The sequence below is a fragment of the Falco peregrinus genome, chromosome 5 (genome assembly GCF_023634155.1).
Source record: "Falco peregrinus isolate bFalPer1 chromosome 5, bFalPer1.pri, whole genome shotgun sequence".
Classification (NCBI taxonomy): domain Eukaryota; kingdom Metazoa; phylum Chordata; class Aves; order Falconiformes; family Falconidae; genus Falco; species Falco peregrinus.
The window spans coordinates 85571146-85586930 of NC_073725.1; the positions used below are offsets into that span (position 1 = coordinate 85571146).

A 15785-nucleotide genomic window follows, 5' to 3' on the forward strand; every position below is an offset into this window, starting at 1 on the left:
AGCAGCACTCCGGGCTCCTTTGCTGGCTCAGTCTCAGCAGGGCAGGCAGTGAGGCCAAGTGCTCACTAACAGCAGAATTACACACCAACTGAACCCATGTTTTGCAATATTTCAGACTGTTTTTCAGTTTGACTTTCTTATTTTTAAATGTTGAATATATGCGTCTTTGAAAAGTACAAAAGAAAGTACAGCAAAAAATTACTGTGGAGACTGAGGAGCAGGAATGCAGATTTTTAACATTAGAATATGACCTGCTGTTCGAATGGCTTTAACATACATTATGATCTAGGGCTAAGACATTCATTTGTAATACTTTTAATAGCTAATGCTCAGTTAACATGTACCAGAGTCTGCAGGCAGCTTGAAACAATAACTCTGAGAAATGCAAATTGCTCTTTTAGCATAGACAATGCCAGTATGAGAATAAAACCTGGGAAAATACAGTCTTTTTACCCCCCTATCCAGTCTGCTCTTGACCAGAGATGATGTGAATAACTGTCCAGCGTTGTCTGAAAATTTGTGGTAGAATTTATTTTAAATTGCCGTATCACATTAACAAATACTTCAACTGAGAACCGACCTGCAAAGGGGATGTGAGAAGGGGAGGCAGCTTCAGAGCTTGCAAAGATCCCCATGGATATGGCATAGCAGCTTCTTCTTCCAGCTGGAGATTGGAAGGGGAAAAAAAAAAAGTTTTCCATCCTGTATTTGACTACAGTCTAAAATGTTAAAAGGTCGTAATAAACAGGTCAGACTTACCTGCTGTAGCCTCATTTCAGTAGTGTTTGTCCTTGCCTCATTTTCACGACACGTAAAATGGAGATAATGGTTCCTACATCTTTTGTAGAGGTCTCTGGTGTGCTGGTAGAAGCAGTTATTATTTTTCAAGAGCACTTTCTACTTCTTACGCTTTCCAGGGGTAATAAATTGTACTTTTTAATGGTAGGAGTAAAGGTTTTGTGCAGAATTAAATTGGCTTTTGTAGACGTTCCACTTTCGCTCTTTGCTGGGTTTTACTTTTTATGCATTTGTATGCATAGAGAGGAATTGGAAACAACAGAAAAAAAGTTGGCATTTAAAAATGTTTGTTTTAAAACATATTTGGTGACTCGTTCTCCTGTATGAGATAAGAAACAGGTTTGTTTGCAAGATGCTTTTTTTTCTTGTTGTCTTTTACATTGGCTATTGCTATTAATTATTACGAGTGATACTTGCGATAAATTTTATGTTTTGTGGTGAATGTCCACCCTGCCTGTATTAAGGGAAGGTTCAACCATTTAACACTTCCAAAGACAGCTCTGAGTATTTTAAAAGGATTTGCAGGAGATTCTTAATGTCTGTCAGAAATCTGGTCTTTTTTATTATGCCCATGGTCACAAACCTAAAATTTGTGAGCAGCTAAAAAAATGGGAAATGCAGAGAAACACTTGAAAGCCCACATTTCCAGAGCTTTAGGTTCACAATACAATTGAAGTGTGTAAATTTTTCCATTTATGTTATTAAAAAAAACCAAAAAAACAAACACCAACGCCTTCTCCCCACCCAAATCAGCAACAAACCCCCCCACCCAAATCAGCAACAAACCCCCACCCTCCACTTGTGCATCATTGCTTGCTGGGTTGAGGCTAGGTGGTAAGCAGGGGAAAGCATAAACCCAAGGCGATTTCAGTGTTCTGTAAAATAAATTGCTTTATTAAGAGCATGGGGCAGGTGTTCACACAGCCCCAGAACACTGCAGGTTATGTAGCCTGGATGAGGTACTGGTACCCGTAACTACTCTGCCCCTCTTACATTGGGAAGTGCGGTGTTGCCTGTCTTCCCTTCCAAGTATCAAGATCTGGGGTGCAGTAAACGCTTGAGTGTGAGGAGCTTTGTTTGTAAGTGACGGTGGGCTCTGTTACAAAGCTGCATTAAAGCATTTTGCTGAAATACCAAGTAATCCTTTTCTTTTTCAAAAGTGCTAAGTGAAAATGCATTGATTTTTATTTTCTTTCAGCAACTTCAATAGCTCAAGATGATTACTATTTTTAAGAGCGATAGAGAAATGTCAAAAATGCTTCACTTGTACTTTTATTTTTATATATCACCAAGCTTTGGGTTTTTTCAGGGTTTTTTTTGTTTGGGGTTACAGTCTTTGGAGGCAGTAGGAGGGGAGAGATTATGGTTTATTTTGAAAAGCTGCTTGTACTTCTGAGTTTTCTCAGAGATTTTGTGGTTCAGTAGATAACATATTTTATTGTCTTATGTTTGGTCTGCTCTGTAAAATTCTTTGGCTCCTGAATAGCCAACTGGTCTGGCACACCTTAATCTCTTCTTTATAATTTTGAAAAGAGAGGGGAGGAGATAGAGCAATTCTGTGACACACTGTGGGGTGTTTTCGGTAGCCTGTAGAGAGGCCAGCACTAGCTTTTGATATTACATGTGATTTATTTTATGAATTATTTTAGTACTCGTAATACTTGCTTTCACCAAAGATAAATATGGACCCTCTGAGTTTGCAGAACCGATGCCACAATGAAAAAGCTGGGCAGCAGGTAGAGCTGGGCAGGCAGCCTGGTGGATGGGCATCCCCTGCAGGTCTCGGCTCCCACCCTGCCTGCCAGTTCTGTTTCAGCTGCTTAGTCTAACTTTCATCCCTATCGAAATGCATTTTGTGTGTGTGTATAAATGAAGTGATTCATCCATCGTTCTGTGTAAGTCGTTTTAGGAGATGGCGTGTGTATGGGAGAAAGCGAGCGGCGGTGTCGTGTTGTCAGGTGCATCCTGCAATGTTTTCTTACCGGTTTAGTTGCTCTGACATGTGATAGTTCTGTACTAACACAGCCTGTTACTGTCTGGATAGCAGAATCATATTTTTAAGTGTTATTTTGGGGGCAAATCTGAATAAAACGGGCTGATTAAATCTGAACAATATTGTTGTGTTCTGCCTAGTCACACACTGCCACTTAATTTCAGACAGATGACCCAAGGACATTTTGGAAAGTAACAAGATGTTTCTAAACCTAGGGATGAATGTATTTCTTTTTTAAACAAAATGAAATAGATGTCACTCGTATCTCAACAACCTATAAATTCATGTCTTAGACAATGGTACTTTTCCTAACATACTGTTCTCTCGTTTTATCTTTCGTGTATTCCCTCTAATTTTCCTTATTAACTGTAATTCTGTTGTGACAACCTAGTGTCATATCGCAATGACAGAAATTTCAAATAAGAAGCAGCACAAAAGGCAAAGTTTTGGATAAGCTGGGAGACAAGAGCGCCCTGTGGAAATAAGCTTCTGTTTTTCACTCTCAAAGTGCTGAGTCCTTGTCATGAGCAGGAGAGGCTGTCAGCCGGCCATGCAGCCCAAAACTGTGACCCAGCCCTTTTCTGAGGGGGCAAGAAGTCAACGCCAGATCAAAATACATCATCCTCTTCAACTCCTCTTATCTGGAGGCAGCAGATAGGAAATCATAAGTACGTTAACGCAAACATCATTTATACCGGCCAAGTAAGGTACGACTAACAATTTATTTTTAACAATGCTGACACTACCCATACCGCAGAAATACTAACAAAGAGCCTTGAGTAATAACTTCCCCTCAGATTTCTTTTCACAGTACTTGCAGCACTCTCCGAGCAGGCATTTGTGTACTGTGTATAAATAGGCACATACAAAAACTTACTCCATTTTCCAGAGAAGAGAGACGCTGGTTTATTCTCACTTCAGAAAATTAAATGCTTATCCATCTGTGGAATTATTTTTGAATGAATAAGTTTGTAGACTTTCTTTAGCTGGGTTATTGTTTGCTCTTTTGGAACATTCTTTGCTTTCACAGTTGTTTTGTCCTTGCTACAGAGGAAATACAGCAATGTGTATTTTTCTCCCTGCTGAGGTCTGAGGCAACCTTATATTATAAAATAACCAAAGATTGATAATCAAAAAGGCTGCAAAGGGAAAGCTGCACTTTATTTAGAAGAACATCTGTGCTATAAAGAGGAAGAAAAATTCTGTCTTTTGATAGAAAAATATTTCTTTGGATTCTGAACTCTGCTGCGTGAATGGTTTTGCCCTGCTTTTTTTATTTTACAGTACTCTAAATATATAAATACAATTTTATTTGCTTCTGAATCTCTTGTGACCTGAACAATTCTACTTTTATTAAGGATTATATCCTTTCTAGAAGAAAGTGGAAAAAGTAGCATAATATGGTCAGGGGGATGGAGAACTTTAGACCATATGGAGTGGACCTGAGGCCCCTGATAACCTATTTCTCAAAATATTATTTTGACAAGTCATTCCATATGTTTGGTTGAGTTAGCTGTTGGAAGAAGGCTGTGGGGTATCTTCTTGTTTTTCAGATCTGCTCTCTTTATGTAAAGACTTGGAAATAGCAGACCTTTGGGAGCAAGGTAGCAATCTGGATCCCAAAACATGTTTTGTGTGTGTATATATATAAATATATATAAAATATATATATAAATAGAATGTAGCAAGAGTTGACCTTGAGCTTAAAAAGCTGCTCAGTGAGTACATCTTGGTTTGAATAGTACTTCAGCAACAAAGAACAGAGCTGCTTGTTTAGTTCAGTATTATAAATATCTGTAGAAGTGCTCTTCTTTGAGCCTTCATAAATTCATCTGTGCCCGTAGCATCTAGGATCTGAGGACAGGTTTTTAAATTCAGTTGTGGGTGGGTTTGTTGGTTTTTTTCTTTTCAAACAATGTTTATATGTAGCGAATTTTAATCCCTGTTCTTACAGTGGATTTTCTGAAGGAAGCTTTGATCAACCCCTTGCTTATCCAGTAACTGCAAAATTGTGCTTGCATGGCTGTAACTCTCTCTCATGTACACTTTTTCGATAATGGTGGCCTGTACATGCTTAGTGGCACCTAATGTCTATGACACAAGACACTTTCAGATTTGTTTTTTGCTGCTCCTCCGTGAGGGCAGGTTTGAATTCTTTAATCTTTCAGGAAGATCACAGATTTTTAAACAAACAGCCAGGTACAGTAGATATCTCTAAATCTCTAAAAATCCGATAATATTTGCTATTTTCATGTATTGGCAGGCATCTAATAGCATTCTCCTGGATCCAAGTTGATGCCAGAAAACTAACTTTTTCTTAAACTTGGAGCCTAACTGAAATTTAGTATTAATTTTAACTTTATCAGGACTGTCAGATGATCAGTGTATATGCTCAAGTGTCTGCTTCCAACGTACTGCACCACAGCATCAGGTTCATTTAAAAAAATGCTACAAAGAAATAGATCTTAGAAACTCCTGCATGATCTATTGTATGTATTTATTTGTTTTATGCTCTTAAATATTCCCTGTGAAAATAGTGTTTCACTTATTATTGTCATAAAATAAATTCTTGAAGGCATTTCTTAAATAGTTTTCCCCAAAGCCACTGCAGATGCTTTTCTTCATTTAAGTCCAGTGAAGGATACTTGAGGGTGTCTTTTTTTCTTCATCTTTTTTTTTTTTTTTTGTTACCACCTTTTCGTTTCTAAGTAAAAGAGTGTTTAAACTTGTCACGAGTAGGAGAAGCAGCAGCTAGATAGTCAATTGTGTGATTTTATTTGTGCCATGATAAGGAGTTAAGAAATGCATTTATTACGAAAAAAAAAAAATCAAGCTGCCTGTGGAGATACATTTGAAAATAGAAGGCAGCATTTTATTGTTTCCCATTTCTTTCTTGCTGCTTGACAGTAAACCAGAATCTGCTGGTGAGAGTTGCAGTACCTGAAATAGCAGAGCTCTCCGGTTCCTGTAACACAGCCATGTCCCCAGCTCAGCTTTCCTTCTTCGTTTCTTCTCTCAGCTCTTGTCTCGCCAATGAATTTTGAATTTCTGGACATTACGATTAACTGACAGTTCTAATTTACTTAACGTCCAATTACTGATGTGCGGTTTACTGACTTCATTTATGTTTATTAAGAAACCAAGTGGTAAATATCCAGATATGTGAAGTGCTAAGGCTGTAAAATGTTAGAAGTTTGATTTTTATCCTGTGGACAAAGGGACTTTTGCTGTCTGCTGGAGAAGTCTGGGCAACTGCTCTGAAACCCCTTAAACCTGTTTCCTCCTCCTAAATGCACGCCCGTTTATATTTCAAAGGATGCTTCCCTGATGATGCACTAAAGCTTACCATAAAAATGTACAGCCTCTTAAAAATCACTTCCGCTGATGAGTTATTTTAAAATCTTTCTAGACATAAGCACGTTTTGGATTATACTGCTAAAAACCCGAAGGTTCTGGATTCTGGCTGCAGAGGCAGTGCTGGCCGTGCCGACTGGCTGCAGCGGCTGCTCTACCTGTTGCCTTTGCATCACTTTGAAGATGACTCTGAGGCTAATAGATTCCACTGCTAGGCCATGGCTATTCCCCCCATCCCCCCCCCCTTTTAACTGCTGTTGAATAAGATTACACACTCTGTCCACTTATATAGCTGGTATTAAAGCTGTCTGGCGAATTGAAAAGCCACCTGAGTGTTCTTTAGCTAGAATAGCTTGAGGCTATATATTTTTTCATGTTAAAAGCTCTAATGATGTGCTGGATGATAAGTTTCTAGGCAGAAAGGAGCCCCTCGCTGTGCGTGGGGGAAGGTCAGGTCAGTGACAGAGACTGAACTACTAAATTGCTCTTTTTGCACGAGGAGTTGTGAGAAGGGAATTTCAGAGAGTTGGAGCAGAAATTTGGTCTGCTTTTGAATGTAGATGCTGAATCATCACAGGGAACTGAGTAACTAAGGAGTAGCTTAATTTTCTTAAAACTACATGGGACAACACTAGAAATTTGTTTCTGAATTAGTGCTGAAATACCAAGTGGTGTTATAGACCTCAGGTAGTAGAAAAGAGGAGGAACAAGTGTGTTTTGTGGAGTGCTCACCCCTCAGATAGCAATTTCTGGCTCACCTGCACTAAATGTCCCTTTGAAAAAGGGGAAAATCAGGACAAAAGCCAGATCTCCCATTCCTGTCCCTTCCTACGGAGCCAAACTGGTGAGGGACAGGCTGGAGAGACTGTGTCACCATGAACCATCCCGGCCATTGCATCTCTCCCTGGGCAATGCAGTATTTGTTTACAGAAATATATTTTCTGCTTGTAAATCAACTGTGTTTAGGCCCCTGTCTCGCATTATGCCCAGGAATAGACCCTAAAAACTGCCTACAAGAATTTAGAAGCTCCTCAAGCTGTATTTCAGGCTCTGTTTTATCTAATAAAATACATAAAGCTCCTCTTTGCTGTAGTATCTGCACACAAAAGGGTATAAGTCGTCTTGTGGATGTAGTTGATTCTCCATTAATCTTTCCCTGGGGCTAAAATGAACAGCTTCTGCAGTCTGTGTGAAAGTCCTTACAAAAGAGGGGGAAAAACTGTTACAAACATGGCTATTACTTGTTTAAACATTTGGAAACATTTACAGTGTGGCAGTAACCTTTTTTTTTTTTTTTTTTTTCCCTTACTCCTATTATTTGGTTTGTATGTATTTCAGTGAAGCCTTCCAAACTTGTCAGACAAGAAAAGTTTAGCTTGTTTAGCTAAGTAAAATTAAGACTCTGAAGAAGTATGATTTGTTTTCTATAAATACTCAAGGATGTAAACATCACAGAGGGAGAAAACAGCTATTTAAGCTAAAGGACAGCTTTGGCAGAAGAACAAATGGGGTATGTTGGCCATGAATACATTAATGCTGGAAATGAGGAGCAGGCTGCCCAGAGCAGCTGTGGGTGCCCCCCATCCCTGGCAGGGCTCAAGGCCAGGCTGGACGGGGCTGGGGGCAACCTGGGCTGGTGGAAGGTGTCCCTGCCCATGGCAGGGGGGTAGATCTCGATGATCTTTAAGGTCCCTTCCAGCCCAAATCATCTTCTGATTCTATATTTGAGGAGTCTTCAGATATCCTCAGGTATGGAGAAGTCATAATTCTTCATACACCAGTTTGTGCCATTAGATTGCTAATTATTTTATAAATACATACTTCTGAGTCAAAAAACCCCTCCATCTGGATTTTTAATGTTATTCATCAAACTAAACAATTGTGACCAAGAATCCTCACAGGAGAGTCTCTTATTTTTCTTTACATCTAGAAAGCTGAGCAGAGACCTGTACAGTGCACAGCAGCAACACAGATTTCCCTTTTCTTGAAAATGAATACAGTCTTTGCTAGAATAAAAATGAAAAAATGAAATGGTAACTTTTACTATCTTAACACTTTTGTTGTAAAATCTCCTAATAATTACTCTAAGAAGTAGAGAACAAATAAACAAGCCATGTTTTAGAATAGAGTTTTATGATTGAGAATATTTTTTTTCATTATTTGCATAATGCTTCTCTCTTGTGCCCACAGGTGGTTGTCAGCCTTTGCTAGTCTGTTGATCAGGCTCCAGATCCTGTTGTGCATTTTTTACTGCAAAGGGGAGGGGAAATTAATCTATTATTAATCAGGATCCAATTCCTGTTGTGTATCTTGTACTGGAAAGGGGCATTAATCCATTATGGGTTGATAATCCAAACCATCTGCAGGTTGTACCTGGAAAAAGTGAAATGTATTCCATTAGTTTGTATTTTTAAGGTATTTTTTTAATTCTTTTTTTTGTCCCCTCAAGCAATCTTGAGATGCCATGTGATGGTCGTTTCTCCTCTTCTCTCATATTCCATGTTACACTGGTAGAGATTGCGCATTCTTGATGCTATCATGTTGAACTATTTATACGTAATATTTTGCTATTTGTATTGGATTCTTATCTCTTATTCTGCTTTTTTCTAATATAGGTATCCATAATTTGGTAACATGAAGGTTTGCATGTATCCTGCATACTAATTGTGAAGGCATTTCTGAATACTGTGAGAGTCTGTAGGAAGCTTATGGGGAAGGTTTTCTAATCTTTTTCTCCTGGGATAACTTATAAATGGTTTTGAGGTTTTGTTTAAGTATCCAATTTCTCCATTAGCTTGAGGGTAGTTTACTGGCATCTTTTCTGTGAAGTGTTTATCTCCCATAGACAAATTTCATAATATGAAGTCAATCCATTTTTGGATACTGATTCTTGTGGGATTCCTTCGTCACTGAAAACAGGACACCAAGAAGTCATTGCAGTAGTAACTAACAGTAAGTGTAAGAATGACTAGCAGTCAGCACAGCATTCCAGGCTCGGCCCCATACTAAGTGAATGAGGGTGATCTGGGTGATTATTTAGGCGATCCTCCTTCCTTCTGCTCATGGTCACCTTACCTGTATTGTCTTCAGAAGGTTGGGACCCATCACCAAGCCTCAAATGTAAGACTTGTCATTTTCCTCAAGTCTGCACTCAAGCTGTTACTTCTTTTGAAGAGATAAACACTGTCTCACCTTCTCTTAAGGCTGGTTTGCCCCGTATCTTTCTGCGATGAATTTGAGCATCCATCAAAGTAATACTCCTAATATTCTGCACTGGAAACACAGATATAGATAAACCTTGCATGCCATAAGTAAAATCTGGGGAAGAACCTAATGTTTATGCATTTTTGAAGGGAAAAGCAACTTTTCTATCTTCAGTCACATGGCCTGAGTGAGATTTCATCTCTGTTGGGAAAATTAAATACCCAAATGGCTTTGATAAAATCTGTGATCTTTATAAACTGTAGATTATAATATTTAAAATTCCCTGTACCTTACATGGCAATATACATAGAGATATAAAAATACTGTATTTTCAGATATGATGGGGCAGTCTGCTTAGTTACATAGTTACTGTATTTAAATAACGCATTAAAAATTCTACAGCTCATCAGCATTAAAAAAAGATCAGTTATAGATGGCTTGGGATGGGGTTTGTTCTTGGTCAGACAGAAGGAGGCAAGGGGGAAGTTCAGTGTGATATCAGAGATTGGCATCGTGCAGTCATACACAGCAACCGATGATAAAAATGAATAGACTGTGCAAGAGGTGCTCACACTTTCTTTTCCTCTTTTCTCTCAGCATATCTCTGCTTTGTGCAGGATTGCCAAATTCTTGAATTCTGCAGTCTGGAGAGGAGATTATGTTTAGAAGAACAGAAAGACCCTAGATCTTCTCTTTTCCATGTTCTCTCTCTTTTTGTTGTTTGTGGGTTTTTTTTTTAAAGTCTAACATGAAAAAAATAATATTGATAAATAATATTGATGCCCATTTACCTTACTGTGTTGGGCTGTATGTGGCAGCAGGTCACCAGCAGCTTCATGAGTAGCTGAGGGTGGGTACCATTGGAACAGCTGCAAGATGAGCTCCCTCCACTTGTGAATTGTGGTCTTTGGTATTATAGTCAAGCCTCAGAGATTGATTGGGGCTAATCGTGAAGGCATTTCAGTTACTGAGCCCTAGTAGATGCTGGGAGTGATTAAAACAGTGTCTAATGAGAAGGTTTAGAAGCAAAGGGAAGATAGGAGATACTGAGTGCTGCAGCTAAAATAGACGCAATGTAAAATAAAGCAGTGTGCACTCTTTTTTAGACAAAAGTCCATGTTTGGATTAGGACTCTTGCCTGTGGCAGTCCTTTTGTCCAGACGTCTATTAAGGACTGGAATTGGATTAAGAGCACATCCCTTCAGTGTTTAGTGCCATGTAGCCTCGTCTCTGCAGCTCCCTACAAGTTAACCACAGACTGCTTATGTCTAATAGCAAGGCATCCCTTGGCTACTCTTTGAGGTCAGTGTTCTTCCCAAATGTTGCTTTGCCTTCTTAGCTAAGAGGAGGGAGGGGTTCAGGAAGCATACAGAAAGGAAAGAAGATCTTTTCTTTCAGGAAAACTAGAATATGGGTGGGAAAGGTGGTCCCCTGTTAGCAGATTCATCTTGCTATAACTGTGTTCCTGTATATGTTTGGATTGCTCTCCCATTTCAGTATCTTTAATAACTGTTTCCTTCAGAGAAACTGAAGCTCAACCAGGATAATAAAGGACACATGGGAAACTGAACCATTCTTAAATAATGTGAAACATCTGTAGGGGACCATGAGATGGCAGGGCGGGGAAATAGCCAGTGACGAATGCCAAGAAGCTGGCTAAGAGAGGGGAGGCAGAGGAGGAAAAGGTGATGAAAAGCCAGAAGGAAACAGCAGACCTAGAAAACTGGGACAAGGAAAAGTCTGATGAAGTAAAAAAGAAACAGTGAAGAGGAGAAAAAAAAATCTGATTTTCTACAAAGGATTTTCAAACATGTCTGTTTACTAACAATGACATTCTGCATTGTATTGTAGTGCAGCACCAGTCAAGCGAAATCATGTCAGTGTAGCGCATTGGGAGGTAGGAGAGGGTTGGAGTGGCTTTATTGACAGGTAGGATAAGAAACTTGGAAAGTCTGGGTAGTTTTTCATTATCTGATCGTTTGAAATAGCTCTCTACCTTCCACAGCCTGACTGAAGTCTGATTTGCTGCATCACATCATCAAAACAAAATCACGGTGTTACTCCTTACCGAGATGAGGAGCCTGGCTACTCTGATATTCCAGCTTGTGGGTTTCTTACAAAAGGATGAAGTTCTGAAAGGATAGGGTGGGATACACAGATCCCATGTTACAGCCCTATTGAGATGTTTACTCTAAAGTAAAACTAAATTTTGATTAGCCATAAAACAAAGCTGCAAACTGCCCCCTGCAGAAAGAACCATGGGAATGTCCCTGTGGAGTTTTCTTTGGCAGAACTGGGGCCAGGGTGAATTATGGCAAGTGGTTTCTTTGTGCTGCAAAGGGAAACTTAAACTGTCTTTGAACACGAAATAAGGATATGCATGCTATGTACTGTTTAGATAATACTTTGAAATTTTGTTCTATTCTATTTAAGCCTGTTACGCCTGCAGCTGACCTTTTTAACTACATTACCTCCAATCCAAGCGCTAACCATTTTTATGAGTTCTCTGTATCACATCGGCGTTAGTTCACTTGCTCAAAAATCCTTATGATCTGCTTTTAACAGATTTGCTTCGGGATGGTACAAATGGAAAATGAGCCCTTACTTTGTTTAGGTTCTGGCTACAGTTAGTAAGAGAGTCAAAGAAATCTTACATTTTCCTGGTTTGCAGGCGGAGTAATGTTCACTTTTATTTCCCTTGCTTATCTGCTGGCTGCACAAAGAACCGCCCGCGTGTGGTGAAGTCCTAGAGGTTACCACAAAGCTGGCCTCTCTCCTTTGGCTGGTTTTAGTGGGATTGAGCCATTCTTCAGGGAGCTGATAAGTCAAACAAGAGGTTTTCCTTTTTTCCAGATGGTGATAAGAAATGATTACTGCCAAATTAGTAACTTGTTTGTTGATCTTTTAGCATTTACTCTTGTAAACCTTCATCTTGCGCAGTGGTGAGCGGTAACGCTGAGTTATTTCTTCTCATCAGTAACAAGCTACTAATCTGATCGCCGCTTGTTTTCTATTTTTTCAATTACTCTCTAGAAAATTCCTGCTATGAATACCTAGAAGACCACCATGGAAATCTTAGAAAATAGATTTGCTACCTGATAGCATCATATTTCCAGGAATGCTTGTGAGCAGAAGTAAAATCTACTAAAAGCCTGTTTTTTGAGATCCCAAGTGAGTTGCGTATAGATGCTATGTCAGGTCAACAGAGCATATTTATGGAAGAAATAAATATGTTCTTACCAGTTCCTTAAGTACTATACTTGAATGCCTGAATGTATTCAGAAGTGTGGGTAGTATTCTTAACATTTTAAAATTATACTACATGCTTCCATCTCCCATAGGGCGCTATTTTCTATCAATTAGAAGTCAAAAGGTAAAGATTTTGTCATTCAGTAATTTAGAAATCTGCCAACCTTGTGACCTTTCCAACCCCATTACCAAAACCTTTGTCTATCCAACAAATGAAAATGAATGTCAAATGGCTTTTGGTGTGCTGGCCACGGAATAAGCAAAGAATGTTCTATCCAATTTCCATTCTTCAGGTAATTATCTTAAACATCAGGGTTCATACCTTGCATTTGCCTGTTTCCTAGTCTGCTTAATGGGCATGGGATAGTGTCCTTTGCAAAAAAATGTTTGATGAACTGGCTTACTTTTCCATCAGTTTCGGTTTATTTTCATTACTTTTGCCTATAATTCATTTACTGGATTCTGTATCTTTAGGAAATTTTATTACTCTGTTATTCAAGCTGAAAAATAGCTAATTTTTCTTTCCCAAATGAGTTGCTTGAAGCAAAGTACCTATGAATACATGGGTATTTTAATTCACTTACTAAATGTATACGGGGAAATTTACTAGCAGCTTTTTTACCATTTTATAAGTGTCTGCTGACTGTTGCATAAGCTAAATTATTTACAGTATGATGCCTCACAAAAGAGTAGCAGATTTGGGTTATTTACTTTCCTGATAAGAAAAAGGGATTGAAGTTGCTGTGATATGCTGCTTTGTTAATTTTATATTTGTTCCCCAGTGTGTAAAATCTTTTTAAAGAACTAACATGAGTATTGGCAGACTCTTTTGAAATAGTGTGGAAGTGGTAAGATTAAACAAAACATGAAAAGGTCTTAAAAATATAAGTCAGCAAGCGTTTGATAAAAATAAAAGTGCTCAACAATAGAAAACCTTTAGGATGCTTAATTTATTTGCTCTCCATTTGAGAATGGCCCCTGCACTCCATCTGGGAGTAGTTCTTGTGAGTTATGTGTTTTGAATGATAGCAAGCTGGGTATATTGAAACAACGTGTTTGTACAGTATAATGAAAGCCATCAAAAATGGTCGTGCCGGAGATCTCTCCTTAATGAGGAGATTAAAATCCATGGTGAGATTGAAGAGTGAAATTTGCAGCTGTGTCACTTGACAAGATCCTTTGCCTGGAACGTGTCAGCCATCGCTGTTTGCAGATGTACCAAGACTTCACAAAGTTTCTTTCTGCCCGTGCAGGTGCCGCGGACGTGTCTGACACCGCAGCTCCTGTCATTGCCATCCCTCCACAGAACACCAGCGTTGTCGCAGGGAGCAGCGAAGTCACGCTGGAGTGTGTGGCCAACGCAAGGTACCGTGCAAGCCGCAGCGGGGTGATAAAGAGCTGGTTTTAATGCACTGTCCTTTACCAAGAAGGACATAGGAAGTAATTTTCATTTTTTTGATGTATTTAATGATTGACGCGGAATGCTTGCTCTCCAAAGTAACGTTATGAATAATCTTGTTTGTCCAACATCATTGAATTAAATGTATTAATTTTTCTGCCTGAATAAGGATGTAGGCAGAGTTACTTTCCCACCTGTTACTCATAAAAAAGTAGAAAAGTAGGATAGTGTCATTCGGTCAGCAGGCGTTATCTTAAGGAAAAAGTTAAGCATTAACAGGATTTCAGCTGTATTGCCTGTTGACATGAAAAGTCATATTGTTGGATAGTCTGTACTTCCTAGAAAATAAATTAGTGAGGATCTCCTATGAAGTAATTTATTACAGATGCTCTCATTTTACAATGATTATTGCCCAACTTCTTATAATGCGCCATAATAAGAGTTCACAGTCTTCCTCCCATGTTTCCGTCTAGTTGGCCTTGAACAGCGTGCAATTCCAGTGCAAGTGTATAGTTGAGGCCCTCGGATGAGAAGATGACCAGCTGATTCACTTTGCCTTCTGAGAGATGATCTTGATATGATTAATACTGTTTTGATAATTCAGTCATAATGAAAGCACTTCCCATGCAGCAGATTCCCACAGCAGTATTTACTCCTTTTGCTTAGAGAAATCAAATTATTAGTGCTTAAATTCTATTGCTATATCAGTTAGCTGTACTTGCATAATGCCACTTGAGTAGTCTCGATATGTAGAAGCCATATATACATTTATTACTTAATAGTGAATGTCAGGGGTAGACGAAGCTGAGAGAAGTTTTATAGCCTGTATATGACAGTGGACAAGATTATTCTGTAATATATATGTTTTATTGTTGTATTCTTGAACCTCGGCAGACCTCTTGAGAGACTAACCATGGCCTGGAAGAGAAATGGAGTGAAAATAACCAGTGGCGTTAGCAGTTTTGGGAGACGACTCACTATCAGCAACCCAACCTCTGCTGATGGGGGGATGTACTTCTGCGAAGCGAAACTGAGAGACAGCACAGAGGAACCAGCAAGAGCAAAAGCCTTCCTTTCTGTAATCGGTAATTCTCAAGGCAATGTGTTTTTTAGTAAAACAGGCTCTGGACTGAGGTATAATAGGAAATAAAATTGATATCTTAATATTTTATTGACCTTACATTTGAACCTTTCTTCAGAGAATGGAACAAAGGAGGTGAAGGAGGGTTATCTCCCAAATTAATTCAGCTGTTCTTCCCCATGAATATAAATTCATCAAATAGATTATTATTTTTAAACACTGATGTGATTCTGAATCCCCTGTGAAACTATACATTTAATCAGAAGTTGGGGAAATACAGTAGTAAAATCCTTATTGGGCAGCTTCCACATCTTGGCTTTTAGATGCATTAAATCTTGATTAACTCCCAGCTTGCTTACATCTAGTTTTAATATGTCAAGTGCCTGTACTTCCGAAAGAAGCCTTTTAGGAGCACTTGTGAGCATTGTCTCTTGCAAGTGCCAGTCAGGGGGCCAAGGACGTTCCTGAACACACAGGCAGGCAGATACCATTACCAAGGTAACAAACTGGAGAAGGAAATACCATTGAAATTGGTGCTACATGCTAGACCTTCAACTCCTAGGGAAACTTTGGTCTTCGTATTTTTAAAGGGACATTGATGCCCTTTCACTACCTGTCTCCACCATCACCTCAGTGTTGGAGTTTTGCTGTAGCAAGGAGGTTGTCATCTGGAAATGGTAGCTACTGTGTATGTCATATCCTGATGT

General features: G+C 39.0%; 1 protein-coding gene across 4 annotated transcripts in view; it reads left to right on the forward strand.

The window, feature by feature from the left end:
- SDK1 (sidekick cell adhesion molecule 1) overlaps window positions 1-15785 on the forward strand; it is a 412484-nt gene that overhangs the window by 237698 nt on the left and 159001 nt on the right. For all 4 annotated transcript variants that reach the window (XM_055805382.1, XM_055805383.1, XM_005228982.4 and 1 more), the window contains 2 exons: window positions 13852-13963; window positions 14892-15082. In XM_055805382.1, the coding sequence (XP_055661357.1) occupies window positions 13852-13963; window positions 14892-15082 (303 nt within the window). The remainder of the gene's footprint in view (window positions 1-13851; window positions 13964-14891; window positions 15083-15785) is intronic.